The 18,816-nt window shown below is 45.2% G+C and overlaps 1 protein-coding gene across 2 annotated transcripts in view; it reads left to right on the forward strand.

Annotated features, from left to right (window-relative positions):
- The first annotated feature begins 5,290 nt into the window (after positions 1 to 5,290).
- LOC138299719 (HAUS augmin-like complex subunit 4) overlaps positions 5,291 to 18,816 on the forward strand; it is a 192,590-nt gene continuing 179,064 nt past the window's right edge. Inside the window, exons 1-2 of one of the 2 annotated variants that reach the window (XM_069238234.1) lie at positions 5,291 to 5,406; positions 18,261 to 18,336. In XM_069238234.1, coding sequence (XP_069094335.1) covers positions 18,294 to 18,336 — 43 coding nt within the window. In that variant the 5' untranslated portion in view covers positions 5,291 to 5,406; positions 18,261 to 18,293. The remainder of the gene's footprint in view (positions 5,407 to 18,260; positions 18,337 to 18,816) is intronic. The other variant, XM_069238233.1, reaches the window with a different exon arrangement.

An 18,816-nucleotide genomic window follows, 5' to 3' on the forward strand; every position in this document is an offset into this window, starting at 1 on the left:
TCACCATTACTCTATGCCAGCTAATTTTAGGCAAACCATTTCATTAATACGTTCATATAATCCACTAATACATTTTGTTAAGCAAATTAATATTATTTCTAAGCAGTTAATATTCTTTTTTCTTAATGTTGTACATCTTATGGATACCACCAAGGTAGGCACATTTTTTTATAACTCTCGAGTTCACTATTTTAGCATAATTCATGCTAATTCTCAGTTATTAATCATTGGAAATGTATTAGTAGTTAATTCAGCTTTCACACATACATCCACTCTGTAAGGAAATGCCTCCTTGGCATGGTTACCCCCTGACTTTTTGCCTTTGCTGATGCCAAGTTATGATTTGAAAGTGTGCTGAGGCCTGCTAACCAGGCCCCAGCACCAGTGTTCTTTCCCTAAACTGTACCTTTGTCTCCACAATTGGCACAACTGTGTCATCCAGGTAAGTCTCTTGTAACTGGTACCCCTGGTACCAAGGGCCCTGATGCCAGGGAAGGTCTCTAAGGGCTGAAGCATGTCTTATGCCACCCTGGGGACCCCTCACTCAGCACATGCACACTGCTTGCCAACTTGTGTGTGCTGGTGGGAAGAAAATGACTAAGTCGACATGACACTCCCCTCAGAGTGCCATGCCAACCTCACACTGCCTGTGGCATAGATAAGTCACCCCTCTAGCAGGCCTTACAGCCCTAAGGCAGGGTGCACTATACCACAGGTGAGGGCATATGTGCATGAGAACTATGCCCCTACAGTGTTTAAGCAAAACCTTAGACATTGTAAGTGCAGGGTAGCCATAAGAGTATATGGTCTGGGAGTCTGTCATACACGAACTCCACAGCACCATAATGGCTACACTGGAAACTGGGAAGGTTGGTATCAAACTTCTCAGCACAATAAATGCACACTGATGCCAGTGTACATTTTATTGTGAAATACACCCAGAGGGCATCTTAGAGATGCCCCCTGAAAACATATTCGACTACCAGTGTGGGCTGACTAGTTTTGCCAGCCTGCCACACACCAGACATGTTGCTGGCCATATGGGGAGAGTGCCTTTGTCACTCTGTGGCCAGGAACAAAGCCTGTACTGGGTGGAGGTGCTTCACACCTCCCCCTGCAGGAACTGTAACAACTGGCGGTGAGCCTCAAAGGCTCACCCCCTTTGTTACAGCACTACAGGGCATCCCAGCTAGTGGAGATGCCCGCACCTCCGGCCACTGCTCCCACTTTTGGCGGCAAGGCTGGAGGAGATAATGAGGAAAACAAGGAGGAGTCACTCCCCAGTCAGGACAGCCCCTAAGGTGTCCTGAGCTGAGGTGACTCTGACTTTTAGAAATCCTCCATCTTGCAGATGGAGGATTCCCCCAATAGGATTAGGGATGTGCCCCCTTCCCCACAGGAAGGAGGCACAAAGAGGGTGTAGCCACCCTCAGGGCCAGTAGCCATTGGCTACTGCCCTCCCAGACCTAAACACACCCCTAAATTGAGTATTTAGGGGCTCCCAGAACCGAGGAAGACAGATTCCTGCAACCTAAAGACAAAGAAGGACTGCTGACCTGAAGCCCTGCAGAGAAGACGGAGACGACAACTGCTTTGGCCCCAGCCCTACCGGCCTGTCTCCCCACTTCAAGAAAAACTTCAACAGCGACGCATCCAACAGGGACCAGCAACCTCTGACGCCTCAGAGGACTGCCCTGCATCTAAAAGGACCAAGAAGCTCCCGAGAACAGCGGCCCTGTTCAAAAAAACTGCAACTTTGCAACAAAGAAGCAACTTTTAAAGACCACACGTTTACCGCCGGAAGCGTGAGACTTTCCACTCTGCACCCGACGCCCCTGGCTCGGCCTGAGGAAAACTAGAGTTGACACCCCCTTGAGCCCCCACAGCGACGCCTTCAGAGGAAATCCAGAGGCTCCCCCTGACCGCGACTGCCTGCTTCAAGGAACCCGATGCCTGCAAACCACACTGCACCCGCAACCCCCAGGACCTGAAGGAACCGAACTTCAGTGCAGGAGCGACCCCCAGGCAACCCTCTGCTTAGCCCAGGTGGTGGCGACACCGAGGAGCCCCCCCCTGGCCTGCCTGCATTGTTGAAGAGACACACGGGTCTTCCCATTGATTCCTATTGAAAACCCAACGCCTGTTTGCACTCTGCACCCGGCCGCCCCTGTGCCGCTCAGGGTGTGCTTTCTGTGCCTGCTTGTGTCCCCCCAGGTGCCCTACAAAACCCCCCTGGTCTGCCCTCCGAAGTCGCGGGTACTTACCTGCTGGCAGACTGGAACCGGGGCTCCCCTATTTCCATTGAAGCCTATGTGTTTTGGGAACCACTTTGACCTCTGCACCTGACCGGCCCTGAGCTGCTGGTGTGGTAACTTTGGGGTTGCCTTGAACCCTCAACGGTGGGCTACCTTGGACCCAACTTTGAACCCTGTAAGTGTTTTACTTACCTGTGAACTTAACATTTACTTACCTTCCCCAGGAACTGTTGATTTTTGCAGTGTCCACTTTTAAAATAGCTTATTGCCATTTTTGCCAAAACTGTACATGCTATTGTGATTATTCAAAGTTCCTAAGATACCTGAGTGAAATACCTTTCATTTAAAGTATTGTTTGTAAATCTTGAACCTGTGGTTTTTAAAATAAACTAAGAAAATATATTTTTCTATATAAAAACCTATTGGCCTGGAATTGTCTTTGAGTGTGTGTTCTTCATTTATTGCCTGTGTGTGTACAACAAATGCTTAACACTACCCTCTGATAAGCCTACTGCTCGACCACACTACCACAAAATAGAGCATTAGAATGATCTCTTTTTGCCACTATCTTACCATTAAGGGGAACCCCTGGACTCTGTGAGCACTATTTCTTACTTTGAAATAGTATATACAGAGCCAACTTCCTACACACTCCACATAATTACACTCTACTCAATACCATATAAATATAACCCACATAAATCCACTCAATGCCACATAACAACAATCCACATAAATACACTCTACACCATGCCACATAATTCCACTCAGCATAATTTCACTGAATACCACAAACCACAATTCAACGCCACATAATTCCATTCCACACCACATATTTCCACACCAAACCACATAATTCCACTCCACAACACAATTCTACTCCGCACCTCATGTATCCAATCCACAACACAGAATTCCACATTATGCCACAAAATTCAACACCACACTATACAATTCCACTCCACTACATGACACTTCACGACACACAATACCACTACACATAGTTACCCTCCATGTCACACAGACCCACTCCACACAATTCCGGTACACTCTATTCATCATAATTACTATCCACTTAACTCCACTGCATACCAGGCCACATAATTCCAATACACCTAGCTCCCCTCAACACCACACAATTCCATGCCACACAATTCCAAAACAAGCAATTCCAATCCAACTCACAGAATCCCACTCCACACCACATACATCCACTCCACTCCATAACATATGGCTAAAAGACATTAACATTGACAATGCCAATATCTCTTCTACTGTTGAGACCGATTAGCTCCATTTTGCCTTCTCCCAATTTGGCAAGGCAATGCATACATCATGCTTCTTCTGGGGCTTAGCCCTCCCAGAGTGCACCACCCAACTACTGCTAAACATACACAGTTGGCATTTTCTGGCATTGTTTTGGGACTACTTTTTTTGTTTTGCAAATGGGTGACGGTCCCTCCACAGGCTAGGAGCACTGGTTCCATCTTGCTGCCACTTTTATTCACAGATTGGTCCTGGCCATTTTGACCACTGGCGGTAAAGGATGGGCAAATTGGTCATGACTGTTGCATTCCCTCTGTGGTCTCCCTTCATGGAAGCGTAGATGCTGACGGCAGAATGCTGGGTACAGGCACAACTATCTATGGGGCCCAAATACAGCCACGGTCTTGTTGCCACTCTGCCCTATCCGTGCTCTGCACTCAGCACCAGTCCCAGTTCTATAGGGTGGGTCAGGTTAGCCTGGCCCTCCTAAGATAGCCTGTGGCCCACTCAAGGCCTATTTGAAAGCAGAAAACGTTTTGTTCTTTTTCTTGATGGAACAATCACACTGCCTGCAGCCTCACTCTCAAAGCCCAATTCTGTAACGTTTATTTCTATAACGCCAATGCCTTGGGCTATTTTAAGTGCCTTAGGGCAGGGGTGTGGTCACAGGGATGGTTGTTGTTACTGCGGATGTGTAAAGGGGAGGGGTACTTGAGACACCCCACTATACTGACACCGTAAGCTCCAGTCTTACAGTAATTAATAGATAAAAACAGCATTATGTCACAAACAGTGTGAAGGATTGCCAGTGCAAGAAATGTGTGTGAAAAATCCCATGCTATCAGGATGTACATCATAGTAGTGTTTTGTTTTGTTTACTTTCTGCTGTGACGCTATTCCTTCCTTATGGCTGGGGTCACTGGAATTATGCGGCCAGGGAAAACCAAATTATGTGGCAGGGTTGACCCAATTATGAGGCAAGCAAAGGCATATTTCACAAGTAATGGGGTACAATTTCTGACATTATTTCTTCATTATTTTTACATGTTATCACTGTCTTGGCCAAGATTACACCTTGGTAGTACAAATTTAATAATAAAGTGCAGCAATAGGCACTGAAAGGTGAGCAGTCAACTTTCGCGAAAGGTCTCCACTGCGCCGCAACACGAATCACTGCGTTTTTTAGTAACTTTTGATCTGTTTGAACCAAAAACATGTTTTCTATTTAAATCTGCACAACCCCACTCATCTTTATGGCCTACCCATTCTTAATCATGGCCCACCCGGATCGCTAATCCTGGAGCTGGACCTGCTCAGCACTGCAGCAGCGAAGGACATGAGCCACTGGTTTCTCACTTCCCCACCCACCCTCCAGTTCACCACCCCGCCTGCCCTCCTGTACACCATGCCCACCACCCTACTGTCCACTACCCCTGCCCCATTGACAAATTGACAAAGATATTAGGTCACCCATTGCGAGACCTATTGGCTTTGCCAATGCTTGTTATGGCTAGCAGCCACACCTTATTTACAGAGTTGGCAGTAATCTTAACTATAATGGCCAGTAATGTAAACTTGTCTGATGTGGTCACTACTTTAACACTGATGATATTAGTAGCTCTCGATGAGTTTCGTTGAGCACAAGTAGGCCTTATTACTGAAAAGGTCTGAGACTCCTGCTTTAGCGACTTCATTCTAAGATGGCCCCTTTGTTTGACAGTTTTACTACTGGGATCTGCCTGTTGGTCTCTTTTCTATTTCCATAACCCATACAGTTGGCCTATGTGCGTCTCGTATTTTGCCTTCAGCGGCAAATTCGGAGTCCTGGTACGGCCGTGAGCGTCGTCTGCTGCGGTGCTGCGGCTCTGCCGAGATTCCGGCGGAGGTAAGCGGACTATGGTGGTGTCGTAGTCGGGGACCCTTCGCTCCCCCCTTCACTAGAGAGGACCGAGGGACAGAAGCAAGGGGAAGGAGGTGTGGTTAATATTGTGACCAGTTGATGCTTTGGAGCAGGCTGTCACCCAAGAAACAACTGGCGTATGCCTATCCACAAGACTGTGGAACGATTTACCCCTTGCACCATAGGCTGTCCTCTGCCATACATGCCAGCAGAGCCGATTCAGGCGGGAGATTAAGTATTTATTTAAACAAATGTGACAATTTTTTTAAAATGTCCTCCTGCCTAAACTTGCCTCTGCTTCAGTGTATCTCAGTGGGGAAAATGCATTCTCCTACTGAACTAAGAATTGTGTGTATTGCCATAACACATTTGAGGAGGAAGCGAGATGTTAAGTTGCGGACCCCCACTGAAGAGGCGGCACTATGAGAGCTCAGTGTGCTGCAGCTCGAATCAGCAAATGAGACAATTGGCATTGCTCCCCTAAGGTAGGTGGAAGTGTAAGAAGGTTTGTTTACTGAGGTACAGTAGTGCAGTGCAGACTAAGATAATCTCAAAGTGAGAGAATTGGTGTTTATGTTATAAATTCCGATCCTAACAGTGCTGATCCAGCACATTTGTCCATCCCTCTGATGCCAGCTATAAGTACCTCTGAGTTGGTTACAAAATGCCTGTTAGCAGGACACCTCTGGACAATTCAGTTTATGGTAATGTTACATACTATAGCCTCTCTCTGCAGAATATGGTGTAAGGATAAACATTACACTGCTTCTGCAATGCTATTTAGCAGAAGTTAAGGGAAACACACTCAAAGACTTAACTCCAGGCCAATAGTTTATATATAGAAAAATATATTTTCTTAATTTATTTTAGAACCAGAAGATTTGAGGTAAGTACATACAATGCAAGGTACTTCACACAGGTAAGTAGAGAACTCCTGATTTAAAACAGTAGTACACACAATTTAGGTTAAAATGGCAATTAGCTATTTTAAAAGTGGACCCAGTGCAAACATAAACAGTTCCTGGGTGAGGTAAGTTTGGTTAGTTTTCTCAGGTAAGTAAATCACTTACACAGTCAGTCTCCTGGGCATAGGCAGCCCACCGTTGGGGGTTCAAGGCAACCCCAAAGCCACAGCCCCAGCAACACAGGGCCGGTCAGGTGCAGAGGTGAAAGGAGGGCCCAACACACATAGGCACCTATGAACAACAGGGGTGCTACGATTCTAGTCTGCTTACAGGTAATACCTGTGTCCTCTGGGAGCAGGCCAGGGCGGTTTTGAAAAGCACTGGGGGGGGGGGGGGGGGGTCGAGGGGGAACACAGGCACACAAAACACACCCTCAGCGGCTGGGTGCAGTGTGCAAAGTAGGTGTTGGGTTTGCTATAGAAAGCAATGGAGGGACCCGGGGGTCACTTAGGCGATGCAGGCAGGGCACAGGGGGATGTCTTGGGCCAGACACCGACTGGGCAGGGATGAGGGCTGCCTGCTGGTCACTCCTGCACTGGTAGGTGGTTCCTTTCGGTCCTGGAGGCTGCAGGTTCTGTGCTTGGTCCAGGCGTTGGTTCCTTTGTTACCACTGTCAGGGGGAGCCTCTGGATCCTCTCTGCAGGCATCGCTTTGGGGGTTCAGGGGGTCGACTCTGGGTACCAACGTCGTAGTCGCCTGGGAGTCCTCTCTGCGGTGTTGGTTCTCCTGAACTCGAGCCGGGGGCGTTGGGTGCACAATGTGAAGTTTCACGCTCCCGGTGGGAAGAGGGTTCTTTGAAAGTTGTTTCTTTGTTGTAAAGTTGTTGCAGATTTTGAACAGTGCCGCTGTTCTCAGGAGGTTCTTAGTCCTTTGGGGTCAGGGCAGCCCTCTGAGTCCTCAGAGGTCGCTGGTCCCTGTCGGATGCGTTGCTGTGCAGGTTCTTTGAGTCTGGAGACAGGCCGGTAGGCTTGGGCCAAGTCAGTTGTGGTCTCTGCGGGGCTTTCAGGTCAGCAGTCCTTCTTGTTGTAGGTTGCAGGAATCGGATTTCCTGGGTTCAGGGTCGCCCCTACATACTAAATTTAGGGGTGTGTTTAGGTCTGGGGGGCAGTAGCCAATGGCTACTGTCCTTGAGGGTGGCTACACCCTCTTTGTGCCCTCCTCCCTGAGGGGAGGGGGGCACATCCCTATTCCAATTGGGGAAATCCTCCATTCTCAAGAGGGAGGATTTCTAAAGGCAGGGGTCACCTCAGCTCAGGGCGCATTAGGGGCTGTCCTGACTGGTGGGTGGTGACTCCTTGTTTTCCTCATTATCTCCTCCATCCTTGCTGCCAAAAGTGGGGGCAGTGGCCGGAGGGGCAGGCATCTCCACTAGCTGGGATGCCCTGGGGTGCTGTAACAAAAGGCATGAGCCTTTGAGGCTCACCGCCAGGTGTTAAAGTTCCTGCAGGGTGAGGTGAGAAGCACATCCACCCAGTACAGGCTTTGTTCCTGGATCACAGAGTGACAAAGGCACTCACCCCATGTGGCCAGGAACTCGTCTGGTTGTGGCAGGCTGGCAAAAACTAGTCAGCCTAGCACTAGGAGTCAGACTGGTATTCAGGGGGCATCTCTAAGATGCCCTCTGGGTGTATTTTACAATACATCCCACACTGGCATCAGTGTGCATTTATTTTGCTGAGAAGTTTGATACCATACTTCCCAGATTTCAGTGTAGCCCAGTGGTTCCCAACCTGTGGGCCGGGGACCCCCTGGTGGTCCGCGAAGCCTCCTCAGGGGGTCCGCGACTGCTCAGAACATGTAATAATATTAGGTTCCAACTATCAGTAATGACTCAATGGGGGTCCTCGGATTCCAATAATGATTCAGTGGGGGTCCCCGGGCTCCAGTATTGATAAAATGGGTGTCCACAGAAGTCAAAAGGTTGGGAACCACTGGTTGTAGCCATTATGGAGCTGTGGAGTTCATAATTGACAGACTCCCAGACCATATACTCTTTATGGCTACCCTGCACTTACAATGTCTAAGGTTTTGCTTAGACACTGTAGGGGCCTAGTGCTCATGCAACTATGCCTGCAGGACTGTAAGGCCTGCTAGAGGGGTGAGTTACCTATGCCACAGGCAGTGAGAGGTGGGCATGGCACCCTGAGGGGAGTGTCATGTCAACTTAGTCATTTTCTCCCCACGAGCACACACAAGCAGTAAGGCAGTGTGCATGTGCTGAGTGAGGGGTCCCCAGGGTGGCATAAGACATGCTGCAGCCCTTGGAGACCTTCCCTGGCCACAGGGCCCTTGGTAACAGGGTACCATTTACAAGGGACTTATCTGTGTGCCAGGGCTGTGGCAATTGTAGGATCAAAGGTACAGTTTAGGGAAAGAACACTGGTGCTGGGGCCTGGTTAGCAGGGTTGCAGCACACTTTCAATCATAACTAGCATCAACAGTCGGGGGTAACCATGCCACAGAAGGCATTTCCCTACAATGTTCTATTGGCATTTTTTTACTTCTGCTAACTCGCGTTAAGTTGCAAACCGTGGTGAATACAAGAAGAAATAGCTATATAGAGTTAAATTTAGTGTATACAAACTAATGTATGTATGTAATGTAACCAAAGAGTTTGTTAGGAGAGTTGCTCCTTTGAAAACCAAGTGAATGTTAAATGTGTAGTATGTGCCTTTGCTTTCTGAGGGGACTGCATGTACAATATATGGCTGGATTGGCTGAAGGTGGTGAGATCTCCGGGGACAGTGCCAAGAAGTGCTGAATGACTAACTCCAGAATTTTGATGTGTGTATTAACGTATGTGAATAGGCAGATTGAGTTAGTTGTGCACTTTGTGTGTTTCGCACCATAAAGGTATGGCAAATATTCAGGTAGCCTGATCAGATAGTGTAATTAGTTACTTCTTTCTGTTATGTTATACAGATTTATAGAGCGCAATATCGTTTACCTGGGTAACCTGCTGCTGAGTCTAGCCACACTTAGGCCCTAGTGGGACTTCTCTTAAAGTCAGATCTTTATCTTCTTGCTGAATTCAAGTAGTCACTTTAGGGGCTATGTAAGAGAAAGCTAGACCACTGGGCATGGTTTTCTGTATGTGTGGAATGTGTTCAAGGAGGAGTCTTGTCGAACAGGGATGTCTGCTCATCAGGACTCACTCACTTTGGTGAGGCAGCGGGTGTGAAAGTAGATGCAGTTGTTGAGGTATGCTGAGACAGTTCTTTGTTGTGTTTTGAAATTGTGGGTAAAGAGTTTGAATTGTGCTAGTTTGTGCATGAGGAGCCAGTGGTTCTCCTTCAAGTGAGGTGTTAGTGCGGCGTGGGAGGTTGAAAGTTACTCTTGCAGCAGAGTTATGAATGGTCTGTAGCCTTCTGGGGAGTTTCTGTTGATCCCGGCATAGTGGGTGTTCCCGTAGTCCAGCTTCCTTGTTATGGTTGTCTGGGTGATGATTGGGAGCCATTTGAAAATCGTTCTCAGCATCACCAGGGTATGGAAGCATGGTGTGGTAAATGATGTTGACTTAGGCGGTTATGTTGAGTTTGCTGTCAATGACGATTTTTTGGTCTGGGTGTTGAGCCTATCTCTGTTGGCCATCATGTGGGGTCCCACAGTTAGGTATTCTTTTCGAAGATCATGATTGTGGTCGTGTCAGTATTCAGCATTAGACGGTTGGTCATCATCTTGTGGACGCTTTCGATCATGCAGGCATTGAATTTGATCCGGGTACTGGGGATCTTGTCCACGAGGGAGAGAATGCGTTGTGGTTTGTTTTTATTGTAGGAGAGGATGATGATGTTGCTAGAGCAGATGATGCTAGCTAGAAGAATCAAGTATGCATTGATGAGTTTCATGCTTAGAAAGGATCCCTGCAGATGAGGTTGGAGGCATCTGAGGTATACGGTGCCAAGGTGACTGAGTCCTTCCATTCACACCAGGTCAGATCCATCAGAGTCCATATCCTTGAATTCTAATGTTGTGTAGGCCTTGGATGGGGATGGGTGGGAGACCATATCAAATGCCATGGATAGGTCCAGGAGAATGAACGTCGCCCTGTCTCTTCAGTCCAAAGTCATGAGGATATCATCCATGGAGGCAATGAGGGTAGTTTCCATGCAATTGGGACTGAAACTCGGACAGTGGGGTCGAGGATTTGGTGATTGTTGAGTTATTCGGTGAGGAGTCTATAGATTATTTTTCTCTAAGACCTTGACAGGGAATGGTCTGTAGTTGGTGAGCGTTGAAGGGTCCACAGATGATTTCTTCGGCAATGAGAGGAGGACAGTTGTGTATTTCCGCTTGTCTGGGAATGTGGCAGAAGAGGTGGAGGCATTCAGAATGGATATGATCATGGGGCTGATGGGTTGCACTCCACGGGAGTAGGTGAGGTGGGACCACAGGACTGATGGGGTCCCTGGGTGGATGGACTTCATGGTGGTGGCAGTTTCCTACAGGCCGTTGACGGGCAATTTGGTTAGAATAGCTTCTTTGGATAAGATTTGGCGAGGTCTGTCTTGTCTGGCTGCAGGTTGAGGTTGGTGTAAATGGTGGTGATTTTGTTGCTGAAGAATTAAGAGAGATTGTTGCAGAGGTCCTGTGAGGTGGGTGATTGAGTTGGAGGTGGCTGCTGGTGCGGTGAAATCCTTAACACTGACAAAACATTTTTAGGTTCTGTGGATGCTGACATCGATGCAGGCCACCAGAACAGTGTGTTTAATGGTATATATCATTTGGTGGTATTATATTGGGGCAAATTTTAACATGCTCCTGTCTAGGTTGTCTGTCTAGCTCAGGAGTTTCTAGCCAAAACTGTAGTGATAGCTACTTCTGATGAATGAAAATCATCATGCACTACAGAGGCTAAACAACTTGTGCATTGTTACTAGATACCCCCACGCCCAGCTTCATTGACTTTGAGCCTAAAGCCCATAGAGCCAGATACTAAGGTTTGAACAGAATACTTTGATTAGGGGCACTATGACTATGTGTCAGTGAAAACATGGTACTTGGGGATGTATGAATAGGATATATGTGTATGGGTGACTGAGAGCCTGTATTGTATGTACTTATGGCACGGGACATACCTTTTGCCATATGTGGCACCATTACATGTTTAACACAAACATGCAACCATTTTTTTTAACCAGAGAAATTTCAGTTACACATATGACACAGTGTCTAAGGGTCCACTGGCACTAAGAGGCCTGCTGTTTGTAAATGTGACACTTTTAAAGGGGAGAAAATTCAAACGAAGAGTTAATAATTAAGGTAACTTTTTTTTCATTTGAATTTTCTCCCATTTAACAGCATTCAGAAACATAATTTTGTTCTCACTCTCCAATATTAAGTTGACAAGCACTTTAATTTAAGAGTTAAATACCTCTGTGCTTTCTTCACCACTGCCCCAGCCTGGGTCATAAATCTGACTGAGCACTGCTCATTGCCCTTCGATCTGCATCCTGATGATAATCTAAAATAAACACAGCCTAGGAAAATGTGGCCCTGTGGTTAGGTAAAAATAAACTCTGTGCTGCAAGGTACTTTGAAGCTGTCTGGGAGCTACTGGTAGCTCATGATCAACTGGTTGGAAACACCTGGTTTACCTCATTCTCAGTTTGTGCTCCAGTTGTTTGCAGTGGTGGTTCACCAGTCTTAGTTCCTCTGTGTACCAACTGGCCTGGGGTCTAGATCTTGTTGTATTGCTGTTTTTGTCAGGGGCAAGTGAGTTTGTGCAGAAGGTGATCCAATTGTTGAAGTTCTTAATGGTTCTGGGGGAGCTGTTGCTATGTTCAGGTTAGTGGGTGTTGAGAGCATTGTTGCAGTCCTTGTCAGTGATGTTGTTCCAGTTTCGGCAGGCAGGTCTGGCAGTGGTGCATGTGTGTTGGACCAGGAAGGGATGCTGAGCTTGGCAAGTGTGTAGCCTGTTCAGGAGACTGGTTTGGCCTTGTTGACTCAGGTGTTTTTTTGGGTGTGATGAATATAGAGTCCAGGAGGTATCAGTGACATGGGTAGCCCTCTATTCATTGGGTGAGGCCCAAGCTTCCTAGGTCTTCAATGAGTGCTTTGAGTTTAGGTCAGCATGATCGTCCAGGTGGAAGTTCAGGTCTCCTCAGGTAATTGCTAGTGTTGAAGGTGAGTGGTGATCACCAAGTCTGTGATGTTGTCTGTGTAGTTGGTGCACGGTACTGTAAGTCTATAGATGAGAGTGCTGCTTATGGTGAAGTTAGGGTGAAGGGCAGGTGTCCATGTTGATTTATCCGTAGAGGTGGTGCAGCTGACTGCATTCTAGTGGATGATAGTGCTTCAGCCTCCTGGGCTGTCTGTCTGTCTTGCCTGGTGATCTTGTAGCCACGGAGTGATAGCTGTTGTGATGCCAGGTGCCAGTGTGGGGTTCATCCACTTTTCTGTGAGGAAAGGTAAGTCCAGGGTATTGATGTGCAGCAGGTCCCTGACCTCTGTGGTGAGTTTGGTGAGTGAGCAGGTTTTGAGGAGTATGCAAGTGAGTGTGGAGTGTTGTGTGGGTGGTTGCAGGACTGTATGAAAAAGTGGGGTGTTGGCTGCTGTTGGTGCGGTGAGTGTTAGGTTTGGATATGTGCATGCAGACTTGGAGGAACCGCAGGAGAACAAGCAACTGTTGTTGAACATTTTTAATGAACGTGTGTTTCAGAAACTGCTTAATTCGACATCACTTCTTCTCTGGGACTTATGTTTTTTCCAGCCCTTATCTTAATTACAATCATTGTCTTGATAAGAAGATAGATTTCATAGACTGCAATACGCCTTCAGTACCTGTTACTGTGTAGTGCCTAATAAGTTTGCTGCTTTTTTAGCTACTTACAACTTGGGCCTTGATTGTGAAGTTTTCATTGAATTGCAATCACTGAGCAAACTGTTTGTGCAGGGATCGCAATTACGAGTTGTATGGGGTTTGCCATACTTGCGAGGTGCCGTACATGCTGCACCAGGAGATTTCCAACCTCAATAAATATCAGTAGGTCAAACATCTTGGAGTTTAGCAGGGAAATAGGCTTCAGAGTGTTTACACCCGGTCCCCGGGAGTTTGAGATTTAACAGATATGATAAATTACATATATTATACACTAATCCCACCAAAATGGTATATAACACATAAAAGATGGTGTGTGGTGCACCAAAATCTGCATGTCCTGGCATTTACTAGACCTTTTCCCTGCTAAATTCCAGCAGTTTTGACCTGCCAAAATTTGAGGAAAAAAATCAGAGGGTGTGGTCTTTATTACATACCATTGCCTCCAGGAGCCTTTCCAGTTGTTCCTGTTGGGTCCCCATGACTCAGTACAACCTTTAGGTTGGATGATTATTTGCTCAACACAGAGTTCCTTGTAAATTTCTCAGTCAGTGACTTAAGGAAGTCATTGGAATGCCTGCCCATTGTCCATGATCCGTTCACATTTCTTACCATATTTGTAATGCGTCTAAATACTGAAACTGGAGGCAATGACCCTCAAATGAAAGTATAGTCCTTTTAATAAAGTACAGAAAGCCAGGTTTTGAGGAATGTGAGAAATCTGAAAACGTTGGGTTCAGTACGAATATGCAAAGAATTTCAATGCTTTATGTTGTAATGTTAATATTTAACTGTTCATTGGCTGTGTTGATTCATGAGTTTTATAAAGCCTTATTTAGATAAATGTAAATATACAAATATCCTGCATATGGTTTTGCCCATATCTCTTTCTCCCCCGTTCACCACCGTGATAGTTGATTCCATGGATTGTTAAACTCGTCTGTCACTTGAGTCAGTGTGGCTCCAGAGGTGGTGATTATAGGACTGAACAAAGGTTTCTCCCAATGAGGATCTTACATGTTTTCATATTTCAACACTTTACCCTGAAGTATGAAAAGGATTGCTTGCTATAGAATGGTCTTGAAAATCCTTGGAATCTGTAGCAGATGATCTGAGAAGGAAGACAGCTGTACTGAGAATGTTTGGGTGAAGTAAATGTTTGAGAAAATTACACTTATTGGCATGGATGAAGTCAGACTGCTACCAGGAATTTAACCAGGTGGAAAAATTATGACGATGAGAACTTAAATTTTATTTTGGAAGTATTTGGTGTTTGACCAAGAAGCAACTCTTGCAGTTGACTGGACCAGGGTCATATTGCCTTCAAGATGTAAGATTATCTGTGTATGTATGTAAATCATAGAGGATAAGAGATGAACTACAGATTATATAATCATTGCAAGTGGGTGATGTACAAATTAAATTGTGTTGGACAGAAGATCTGTGCTGAACTCCACAAGTGAGAACCCTAGTTGATGACTGGGTACAACCAGATTGAAAGATGTCAGTGTAGGGTTCTGTCCCCTATATCCGCCCAATTAATGAGGGGGCAACATTTCACACTAACCTTAGAATGAGTCAGTTAAGGACCTCACTTAAAAAGTCATTGTTTAAGAAGGCTTAGTCAACTCGTATGAGATCTGTTCCAAAAGAGAGAGCTGGGACAAGCAAAAAGAAAGACAAAATGTTGAACCTCAACAAAATCAACTCCCCATTCCCCTGTTGCTTCCCCGGCAGATACTAATAGTTATTTGCAAGGAAAGACCTAACTAACTAGTGTTAATGAAGACCTAACCAGTCAGCTGGTAATGTCCCTAATCTCCCTCTAACAAGGACTACCTTGTCAGCCCGTGTGTGTGCAGGAACCTAAGAAATCTGCATTACAGTAGAGCGCCCAAACATTGGGTGGATCACGGATGGTGTTAACTTCCAAGGTTAAGAGCCAATGCGCCCCTAGAGATCTGTTTCAAAACAGCATTTCAGAAATGCAATCAAAAGAAAGGACTGACTCCGAAAGGAAGATTGAGATTGAAACTCAGAAAAACCCTGAAGATTGTTTTTCAAAATTCAAAGGTGCAGTAAAGAAAATAGTAAATTTAGAGTCAGCAATACATTCATAGAATTACATAGAAATCGTTTGCCATGGAAATAGTACAAAATAATGGGCAACATCAGTATAATGCTAAGTTCCAAGTGTGCAGCAAAATCAGTAACAAATCGGTCAGCGTTCTTAGAGGAAGCCAAAAGAATCTTCCTCATCCCAAAATTCAAGGGTACAGTTTTCTTGCACAGACAATGATTTAAACTGCAAAGTCTGCATGGTATAGTCATTATCCCAGCAAATCACATTTTAAGATGTCACTAAACCTTGTCCCGTTAATACTAAACCACTACATGAATATTGATTCTCCCCCTTCTTACCTAATGACATCAAGATATGTTAGAACAAACTACTGAGATAAACAACAGTGAACCATTTTGAATGAATTGAATACAGCATGCAACCGGAAAGACCTTGAAATGTGTTGCTAAAAGATTTTCTCTAGCAGGCTCTTCAAGAACAGTGACATTCAGAAATGTACAATTCACATATTGCTGCAGAAAAGGTATGCAGTCCAAAGTTGCATCCCTTTACTCGCATGTTGGGAATTCTAAAGGCACCCAGTGTTTGTTGATTTAACATGTTTTGGGAAAAATGGAGGAAGACGTTCTGTGCAAGAAAGCATTCTTTCTCACCCAGAAGTGGCATAATCAAAAGTCTTTCTCTTTTAAGATCAACATCTTTGCAGGTTTCATGAAATGTTGGTTGTAAAAAATAATAATAATAATAATAACGTTCTTCTAAGTGGTAGTCAATTTTTCCTATTTTTATTTTGTGATTTTCTCATTTCGTTGTGCTTGCAGTTTCTGGTGTGAAACCAATATATGAAAGCTATAGGTTTTTGAAAATTAGACAAACTTTGGAATTCGGCACAGGGTCATTTGTATAGTTTGCTCATGTTTTTCCAAAGAATGGAATAGCTGAAATAAAACATAATGAAAATAAATAGAAAAAAATAAAAATTGGTGACAATGTCTTCATCTGATTGTTCGTCCAGATGGTCAATTTACTAAAACAATATTCCGTTCTGTCAGTCAAGACACTTCTTGTTGTAGGGATATGTGGTGTTTGTTGGTTGTCCAAAAACATGCGAAACCCAGTGTCAACAACTAAGCTGCATCTTATAATTTTTTATGCTCTACCCATTACGCTTCAATTATTATGCTAAAATCTAATGCATACAAATGGGTAAAGAGGGAATTATGCATTTTTAGATGCGCTTAGGACACTGAATTTTGAAGTAGTGGTTATTTCTATAACTGCAAATTTAGTTACTCATCCGGTCAAAGACGTTTTATCGTTAATAACAAATGTTACACTGTTCTGTATTCCCACACTTCTTCCTTTAAAAAGGGTACCCCACTTGAGTGGCTGGGACTATTGCCCGCAATAGGAGCAGAATAAAACTAAAAACCATAAGAAGTCAATGTGGTCTAGGCCTAGCACCTGGTTTGATCCCTTCTTGTCCCATGTAATTGGCTCTGCCACAGTAGTGGGGTACTCCTCGGTAGACTTATGGGAACTGCGGGTGGCAGGAATTTTGGGGATCCCTGCAAAGTCCTGAACATCCCCTCACAGAAATGTGAGGAAAATGTATGTTTCTTTTTTTTTTTTTGCCAGATTTGATGCAGGGCATTGTGGATAAGAACACATAGTGAGTTGCATGCCTGTCACACAGAATGTTTGTCAGATTGCCTGGTTGCTGGCAGACTCAAATTACTTACTGTGTGGTCGTTTACCATGGCAAGTGAGAGGAATCTGCAATCTACCCCCTTTTTGCCTACATATGTCACAATTATGCAGAAAGGAGTCCAAAGTTTCTCTAGTTTGCCAGTGGGGATGCTCCCCAGCACTGATTAAACTGAGAGCAGTGCGTAATGGCGCTGCTTTCAGTTTAATTTGTATGATGTCCGCTTACTGATGGTCACACATATTTAAAAATAAAAACCCTAACTTGGGATGAGAGAGAAGCTATTCTCTTGTGCTTCGACTTTTACATTTTTTTATTTAAAGGAAAGCTTTCTGGTGCTGGCGCCAGAAGGATTTTCTCCTTTAGTGTGGTGGATGAACCGTTCACGTCTACCACACTAAAGACATGAATGGTTTGCCCACAGCATTAAAGAGGTTAAACAGCCTGTGTATGCTAGAGATTGTCCCTCTGATATTATGCATCACATCCCAGAGGATTCAGTTTTGGGGATGTCCCTGCTAGCTGTCTAGTTTGTTATCCCTTTGCATCATCCCGTTAAATAGTTGTGCATAACCTAGTCTATCTGCTTCCATCAATCAAAATTCCAGGTTCCACTCATTGAAAGGCTGTCATTTCCCTTTACTTCACCTGCATCTCAGTGTGGCACTCATCGTTCCCCCACCTCTGGAATACTGGCCTCATGCACGCTGGACAAGTCAAGGTTTAAAGTGGATTGGTGTTAGTAGCAAGAGGAACGCTCTGCTTACTTATAGTTTCTAAAATATACGTTTACTTCATGATCCAGTTATTTTGGAATATCTGAGTCCTGAGCAATTTGTGGGTAAAGCGCTCTTATCACAGCCATAGTGGATTTTATGCTGTGTGTTGCTTGGAGTTAGGGGATGTTGGCTGGGGGTTTGATGCATTGTTGTCTTGGAGAGAAAGAGAACGTTTAGCAAGTTAGGGCAATGTGGTTGAAGGAGTATGGGTCCTGAGTTGATGTATGGGTTGAAAGCAGACCCTGGCTCAGGGCCAAGACCGGGGGTGCGTGAAGAATATTCTTCAGCCTGTTAGTATGGCTTGGAGTAGGTTGAGGAGTTTGGAACCCTGGTTGTGGGTACCATGTTGGAGAATAATGGAGGACAGGATTAAGGTGCAAATGTAAAGCCCCAGTGAAGGGCCAGCATCGGAAAAAGGACACCCCACTACTTATTTGTTTGATTTAGTTCTCTGCTTTATTTTTGTTTACCTATTCTACCCTAGGTAAAGGCCTGTTGGTACTGAACAGAAGGCACAATGACATCTGCATCAGGGGAGTACTCCAAGATCCTGCAAGAAGGTGAGTACTTAAGAATGCTGGGCCTGCAACAAAATGTTAATCACCAAACACTGTGCTTATAGGGCTAATTTTTGTCTCTCGGAGTGAGTGCATGGTCTGCCTCCCCCTTGTCCAATTTCTTCCTCTTCTTCTTCAGTTCCTGTCACCCACTCCCTATGGTTAACCTAGTTAGCTGCCCTTTTCTCTGTCATGAGAATACCTCTGATTCTACTGGCTCAATCTCTCCTACTCCTGAGAATGATTTGCACAGTAATCTCTCGTGCCTTATAATGTTTTCAGGGGCATTCCGAAACAAAGCAAGGCTTTCCCATGGCCTCCTTCATTGGTACTTTTTTTGGTCTCCTCCCATGCTTCTCGCTTGCTCATTCTTCTCCTAATCCTCCTTTCCCATTTGCCTGCTTTTCTTTCCTGCTAAAAGATTTTTTTAGGTTGCACGTCCAGAATTTTTAATTCTAATAAGGACTCTGACGCGAGGATTGT

The sequence above is a fragment of the Pleurodeles waltl genome, chromosome 6 (assembly GCF_031143425.1).
Source record: "Pleurodeles waltl isolate 20211129_DDA chromosome 6, aPleWal1.hap1.20221129, whole genome shotgun sequence".
In the NCBI taxonomy this organism is placed as follows: Eukaryota; Metazoa; Chordata; class Amphibia; order Caudata; family Salamandridae; genus Pleurodeles; species Pleurodeles waltl.